The sequence below is a fragment of the Halichoeres trimaculatus genome, unplaced genomic scaffold (assembly GCF_033239565.1).
Source record: "Halichoeres trimaculatus isolate MK-OKI-2021-1 unplaced genomic scaffold, fHalTri1.1 fHalTri1_scaffold_20, whole genome shotgun sequence".
In the NCBI taxonomy this organism is placed as follows: domain Eukaryota; kingdom Metazoa; phylum Chordata; class Actinopteri; order Labriformes; family Labridae; genus Halichoeres; species Halichoeres trimaculatus.
Window position 1 is genome coordinate 18017873 of NW_027437198.1, and position 8106 is coordinate 18025978.

The window sequence follows — 8106 nt, forward strand, 5'->3', positions numbered from 1 at the left end:
GTAGATCTACATTAAATTTTACATCACAAGTAACAAACCCACTTCTTTAGGACCCATATGGATTATAAGAACACAAAAATAATGAGATGTCCAAAACAACAACAATAATAATAAATGAGTTTTGCTAGTCATTTGTCAAAGTTATTTTAATAAATGCATCCATTATGAAATTTATTGAGATCAGATCCATTACAACCTGATTTTCATGACTGGTTACAGATGTTTATGTCACAAAGAGATTTTACAACAATATGCACACAAATAAGTGAATAGCCATCTCTAGGATAACCTTTCCCATAGGACGATTCAAGTTTTACTAGTTACAAAATCGCAAACAGACCTCACTTTTGTCTATCACAAACTGTTCGAAGAGCATTACATAGTAACACGCTAGCAACCATAGCACAGTATCAAAATGTGACCCTGTCTCGGGTAAATGAAGTTATCTTTTGGAAACACTGGGTTTTGGGAGTAAAAAACCACTAATGACACTCAAAACATCAAAATGTGAGAATCAAACACTGTTTCGATTGAGTGCCCTTTGTTAAAGAAGCCAATTGTTTCACCAACATTTGAGGGCAGCACCTATCAGAGAATGATCTGCATCTGGTGGGTTTACAAAAAGTGTTTGCAGGGTAAATCCTGACAAATGTTTGAGAAAAAAAAGACTTCATCTACAGTTATGATAGAAGCACATGACTATTCAATAAACTCAATGCTCGAGAAAACCTAAAGGCACATATCAATGCAGGCTCATACTTAAGAGTAATTTCATACAAAGCATAGAGAAAATAAATGCCTTTTCTTTTTCCTGCTCTAGTTACACTATAAAAATAATATGGAGAGAACATTTGTAAATTGGGACAGTTCAATGTTTACACAGGACATCTGATGAAGCCAGTGAAGAGGCCGAAAGAGCTCAATCATCTTTGAGGCCTCCGAAGACAGCTGTGGGGACACTCTTCTGTTCAAGTTGGACCTCTGTGAAGTCAAAGAGGAAAACAAAAAGTCAGCATATGCATGGTCATATTTGAAAGACATCTGCTTTAATTTAAAAACCAAACAAAACACTGAATGTTTCTGTTTAACTGCTGAGAGGAGACACTCACCCTCTGGTCCCTGATCTTCATCATCATCCTCGTCGTCGTCATCGATATCAATTTCATCAGGATTAGCTTGTTTGGAAAGCTCAGCCAACTCACTGCGAGAGGTGTCACTCCTGGACGTGTTGAAAACAGTTAACAGTTTCCTTATCATTCAAAGCATAAAGTAAGATTTACAGAAGGCAAAACTTCTCACCATAGTGAAGAGGAAAAAAAAACAAACCTGACAAACAGAATCTTTTCTTTGGGCTTTGGTTTATCTTGCTCAGCCTCTGCGGCAAGCTGTTGAGCTTTCTGCTCCAACATTTTCATATCATCAATTCCCATTTGACCAGGAGCGAGATCTGACACTGGAAAAAAAACCAAACGGAAATATGAATTGATGGACAACCACAGGAAATGTACAAAAAATAAAAGTATAGATGGAGTGTAGTAGATTGTAGTCCATCTCATCAGTGACCTCAAGTTTAATGTATTTATTTGTCCTCCTAAGACATTGCTTAGTGTTAAATATATCTCTAATATGACTAACAGCCCCAAGCAAATGATGGGACAGAGACTGTGGCTTGCAAATTAGCTCAAGCTTCCTCACCAGTGCCTGTGGAAGTTGTTGTGGCCTTCAGCATCTGAGAGGACATAAAGTTGACCTGGGTGTTATATGTGGCCTGGACACTGCGTTTGATCCTCAGCATTTCTCTGATTGTGTCCTCGTTTCCATGGCGGATCTCAAACTCTTTCCAGGTCTGCCAGAAAGTTGCTGTCACCTAAAAGATAACAGTTAATACATATTTAAAAAAAATAATATAAAAATGATTTCTGTTACAATTTCCTCAGATTACAACAGAAATTGAGATATTTGATGTCAAATGTTGCATTTTATTTATTAATAAGGGATCATAACAAGATGTTGTTTCTCTTACCCTTGGGTCACAGATCTGTGAGCAGTAGGAGTAGATTGCTCTGGCTCGATCGATCTCTCCCAGTTTGCTCTCCATGTCAGCAAATCGCAGGCACATGTCCCTGGCATGCTCATCAGGAAGAACCTGATCACAAACAGGGAGAACTCAGAGATTATTTTTGATCATAAGCAAAACAAGTCATCATGATTTCTTAATTATAATCTGTTTTGTCTTTTCAGAAAAAAACAGGTTTGAATCATTTTGCAACACTGAAGCACTGGAAGAATCACCTTGTCAAAGCAACTGTAATCATCTACAAAAATCATCAACATTGGTATCTATTTACCCTTAAAAAAACAAGGAGGCATGACAACATGCTTTACTATTTGTGAGACTTTTAGTCACATACCTCGATGGCTTTCTGGTAAATTGCTCTGGTATATGTGACTCCATAAATCTCTGCAGCTCTCTTGATGTAGATATTAAACATGTGATGCTGCTCCTCAGTTTCTACAGCCTGTGTTGCTCTTTCATAGACAGCCATAGCATGTCGGGCCAATCCATATCCCTCTTCCAATTTGGCATACAACAGGTAGATGGCTGGAAATCAAGACAAAGTGTAACATTTAGCGTAATTGGATTTCATAAAAAAAAAACTGAAAACATTTCTGCACGATGCTGCTCTCATCGGAAAACTTACTCTTGGCAAACTTGGCAGGACAGCCATCCAGGGCTTGTTCAAACAGATCCCTGGCTCTCTCCAGCTTCTTGCCTCCATAACGATCAATGAACTTGGTGAGGTAAGTGTTCCAGATGTCATACACATTTGGCCACCTGAAGAGAGCAATACCACGCTCATAAGCCTGAAAAGGAATTGACACAGAACATTTGTTAGAATAAAAGGCTGACCAAGAAAAGAAATCATGGCGACTTAAAAAAAATGCTTTGGTAAACATTAGATATCACATTACTTTGAAGCTTTCCTCAAAATAGTTGTGTTCTTCAAGGAACATGGCATAATTGATGATGATCTGTGGTGTGGCAATGCGAAGGTCAATAATGCGGTCGTACACTGCTTTTGTAGACTGGTTGGGGGAAAAAAAGGAAGATAGCAACTTAAAGATTCAGCATACATCAAAACACTTCTGAATGAGAATTATCTGAAAAACTCTATATATCTAAGAGTTTACCTCCCATGAGTTGTTTACATATCTGAAACACGTATAAAGGTAATGTTATCAAATTACATACACGTAAAAGACAAACCTGGAAAGTGCCAAGACTCTCCTCCAAGTCTGCAAGCATAGACCAGACCTTCAGGGACTTGTAGACTCTGTTTTGGACAGGTTCTGATGCATCAAAGTACTCTGCCTTCTTGGACGGGATGGCTGTCGCTTTCTGTGAGCGATTGGAAAAATTGTAAAAAGAAAAAAAAACATATTTCTTAAAAGTGTGTACACAAAGCATTTTATCAGTTATAATAGTAGAAAAAAAAACACAGTTGCAGTATACAATCTGCTGAAATGCCATAATCAAAGCTGGCATTCAATGTGGCTCATCACAAGTCAATTCCAGTAAACCAATAGAAAAGCTGATTCATAGCCATTTTCCAGTCAAGTATTTAGATTATGAGGACCATAAACTCACTGGTGGGTAGAATGAGTTTGATCTAATTTAACAATTCACAATTCAATGTCAAATCTGCAAGCTTGAAAGCTTTAAAGCTTCAAAAAAGCAGCCAACAATAGGCAATATTCTGTAAATGATTTAACTATTTCTTTAAATCAATACCAAATCTTTAAACAAAAGTTTATTTCTATAACATTTAGCCCAAGCCATGCATATGATATTTACCTTTGAAAATCCTGGACCACATCTCCTGATTACAAAGTCAACAAACATTTTAAATGAGGGATACGCTTGCCGAAGTTGCTGCAGTGTCTCTGTCCTGCCACTAGATGTTACTAAACACCAACCACAAACAATGATAAACCCAGGGTACTAATTCCTGCAAGTAGAAGAAGTGCCTCACCCTCAGTATGCGCAGTGCTTGGTCATAGTTTTCATGGCGTAGTTCCATCTCTCCATACTCACACCACACTGCAGCGAGATCGTCTACCTGCTTGTAGTTTACCTTGGTAGCCTTTTCAAAAATTGTTCTTGCCTGAGTGATAAATGCACAAATATTTAATTAAAATGATGCTCTGAAGAGTTAACTGGATCTAAATTGCACAGGATTTTTTCAGAACCTCTTCAGAAGGTTATCAGTGACTCACATCATCCAGCTGATCATTTTCCTCATAAAATTTAGCAAATGACACCCAGAGAGAGTGAGGCTTCCCTGTCGCTTTCATCGGATCTACGGTCTGTACGGCCTCAGTGTATGTGTTGATTATCTGTAGGAGAGATGATGGGCAAGGTTCCATTATTTATGTACAATAAAGAATAGTGACAGCAATTTGATTTTTCTGAGAAATTGTTTTATGCATTGTGTTGGCGCTGCTTTTGTTAAAAAAAAAAGAAAGGAGAAAAAGGCTTCGACTTACCTGTCTTGGATTACCCTCGTATAGTTTTACTCGTTTGTGCCATTCATGGACATTATGAGGGTTCTGCCTCAGCAGGACACTGTTCAAAAGAAGGGGCCTCCTGGCGATCAGCTGCTCAAAGCGGGCAAGTCTAAGCTCCAGGTCAACGTCATCTTGGAACAGAGAGATAAAGATATAGGTTAAGAGGTCATGCAAAGTGGAAAAAAGCTGCTGCCTGCCAATATCGATCATTCCAGAAATACCTTCCTCATCCTGCCCCATCTCAACAGTGGTCTCCATCTTCGCTGCAATCATGCTCTCTTCAAACTGAGCGTAGCTATCAAACACTTGTGTGAAATCCCTCACTGTTACAACCGTTAGGATAGCCTCTTCATACACATCCCGAGCCTTTAAAGAATTGAAACAGTCAGCAAGTTATTGGATCGGTTAAAGTTAATTGTACCACAAGGTCAAATCAACTTTTTGAATGAGTAAATGTCAGAGTTTTCTGAAACACAAATTTTTCACATTATGTGATTTCTAATATACAGAACAAGAAAAGTTATACAATATATAAAATATATATATAAAAAGATACCTTCTCGAAGTGACCACTCCTTATGTAATAATCAGCTAAAGAGCACCAGAGTTTTCCAAGTTGGTCTGTAAAGCGGGTAAGGCCTCCTCGGATGATGGCTCCTACATTCAGAGAAGTCACTTTATCTGGGTTCTGCGAGATCAGGTCGCATAGCTCGTGCCAAAGCTGTACAAAAAGTGTACACAGAACAAAATTTGTTAATTTTCTGCCCACAAAAAAGCTCACTATGAGTTACTTAGAAGAATAAAACCTTACTTGGTAGTTTGACTTTCCTTCCTTTGACACAAAGCTTTCGTCATTGACGACAGCTGCTAGACGCACAGCTGCTTCATCCAAACGACCCACAGACCTTAAGTAGTCTATGTACTCCTCTGTGTTCTCTGGTGAAAGCTGCCCAGGGTAAAGGGGGGATAGCACATATTGAGGAAATTGACATAAATTTAAAACCCCTTTAATCTGTTTTGACATTTTTGACAACTTTCCTTTCTCTTAACAGCACACCTATGTTTTTTTTTTAAAAAAAAGGTTTTATTTTTGTTCTCTGGTTCTCTGGATCCTTACACCATAGGAAATTTGATAGCCTTTCAAATAGTTGAGAACCTTCAAACATTTTAAGAGAATGCCTGTAAATTCACATCAAACTCAATGACACCAACTGTATTATGCCATTTTACCACTGAGTGAAAAAATACCTATTGACCAACATCTTTTGACTTATTTCCTTAATGTGAGCTTCAGTAAAGACCTTGATGGGGAAAATTTTCTCACCTTCAGGTACCTGCGATACACTCGGATGGCTGTCTCTGGCAGTGGCAGGTTCCGGACAAAGCGAAGATAAAGAGGCCAGATGCGTGGGTGCTGCGTTACAGGAAGGGCTCTGAGTGCACGGTCAAATGTTTGCCGACTTCTTGTGATCTTGCTCTGACCCACGAGGAACTGGCAGTAATCAAGCCATATTCTGGGCATCTAGTTTCAAGAAAAAAATCTTCATTTCAACCTTTGCAGACAATAATGTATCTTGCATTTTTATGTGCAGTATTGGACACTTTTTGTTACCTTGTGCATAAACACCAATGCCCTTTCATGGCAATTGTTGACCTCTTCATAGGCTGGCTCAGTGATACATTTCCCCTTGACTTGTTTCCTCCTCTCTCTCAGATAATTATACCAGAGCTTGTAGCTAAAAAAAAAAAACACAACAAATCGAGAAAAATAGTCAAACAAATGAAAGAAAATTACCCCATTCTATTCTCTGATTACACTGGAATAAAAGTGAGGGTTGTCAAATTTTTCACTACTTTGATATTTTTCTATACTCCTTGTTTAACAAAACAATATATGTCGTTTATACCGTATAAGAAAGTACAGAGGCTTACAAAAATATCCTTAGCAATATGATGTTCTAACTGTGTCACAGAAGTTATGCTCTAAAACTTATAAAGAAATTAAACACCCTACAAACATGCAGAGCTGCATGATTTTGGCTGCAGATCTCACAAATGCCAGGCACAAGAAACTTTATTCATAGGTCAATGAATATAGAGGTTCTGACAAGTCTTTTCTGCATCCCAGAGCCATGCCCATATAAGGTTTATGTCAGCATGGAGGTATATCTATATATATCTATATATATCTGTATCTATATCTATATCTATATATATATATATATATATATATTAGGAAAACAGTGTAATTATGCTCAATTTTTGATTGTCATCAGTGAGTTTTCCGTACCAGCAGTGTTTGCAGTGTGGAACTATATCCTAAACAAACATGTACCCGAAGAAGAGATGAGATTATTGAAAACTGACACGGATTTCATTGCATTTCTGAGTCTAATCGTGACAAAGTTTAAAGTTCTGGTATCATTAAAGCCCGGAACAAGATGTCATTAATGTGTTTGCATGTACATATGAGATTACTGTGTTTGCAGCCATCTCCTTTCCAAAACATTGCAGACTGTTACCTGCCGGGCAGTTCTTTCAGAGCCCGCTCATATATCATGTTGAGTGTGGATTTGGATCCATTCTGTTTGAATTCGATGTAACGCATCCAGCACTTCACAGAGTATGGGTTCCTGATGATTTCCTCTTCGTAAGGCAGATCATCGTCCTCCTGAAAGAGTCACAAAAGACACTGTTCAACTCTCAAGTCTCTGTTTTGACTTTAAAAGTTACGTTTGCAAATATTAGCGCGAATGCGCAACAATTCCAAGACATTGCAGAGATCTCTTTTTATCCGTTGCTTGAGAAATAAACGTGAAAAAAAAAGTACGTTAACCTCATGGGGTCTGGAAAACGTTTTCAGAGAATCATGGTAAAAACAGGAGTTTCTAGCATTTATCTCTTCCACTGATTTAGCTTCGGGCAAGCAACAGCTAACTTTTACACAGCACAGCCAGACACAGGAACAGGCAAGCTAGCACTTTAGCAAGTTTGATCAAACGTTTACTCGTTAGTAACACCAGATAGAAGATACAAATGAAACGTATGGTGTATCTTACAAACATAACATCGGCCTTTCCATTTATCGACGGCATCTTTTATGTAGAATGTGATCGATTGTACAAAAACGAAATACTATGTTGAGCTAACACTAGCTCAAATCGTTGCTCAAAGCATGTACGCCCCGGTGATACTTCCGGCTCCGTCATAGAGTGCGTACAGGGTACGTAATGACGTAGCAGTCTTCCGAAAAAACCCAGGCCGTTTTCGAATTCGCATACTGTAATAGCAGTGCCTACTGATTCGACCAAAATGTAGTAGGCAGTATGCAGTATGCGAACAAATGTCAGAGTTGTAGTATGAGAAAAACACCCGGATGACGTACTGAATCGCGAAAAATCCACAGTATGGGCCTTTTTCAAACCGCCCTCTACACACTCCCACTCCATGACGGAGTGCACTCATCACGGAGTCACACAAGCAGCTGAATGAAGTTCACTTCATCAGGGTGTTGGGTATAATTACAGCTCTGGGACA

General features: G+C 38.6%; 1 protein-coding gene across 1 annotated transcript; it reads right to left on the bottom strand.

Moving 5' to 3' along the window:
• Nucleotides 1-131: 131 nt before the first annotated feature.
• On the bottom strand, nucleotides 132-7799 carry xab2 (XPA binding protein 2). The gene is made up of 19 exons (XM_074697419.1): nucleotides 7629-7799; nucleotides 7092-7240; nucleotides 6182-6305; nucleotides 5894-6091; nucleotides 5381-5515; nucleotides 5126-5290; nucleotides 4791-4935; nucleotides 4549-4700; nucleotides 4279-4398; nucleotides 4035-4166; nucleotides 3269-3400; nucleotides 2974-3087; nucleotides 2703-2865; nucleotides 2412-2602; nucleotides 2024-2146; nucleotides 1696-1867; nucleotides 1327-1453; nucleotides 1110-1219; nucleotides 132-981 (listed from the first exon to the last, which is right to left on the bottom strand). Exons 1-19 carry the CDS (start codon nucleotides 7662-7664, stop codon nucleotides 920-922), a joined length of 2550 nt encoding a protein of 849 aa, XP_074553520.1. The 5' UTR covers nucleotides 7665-7799; the 3' UTR covers nucleotides 132-919.
• Between the last annotated feature and the right edge of the window lie 307 nt (nucleotides 7800-8106).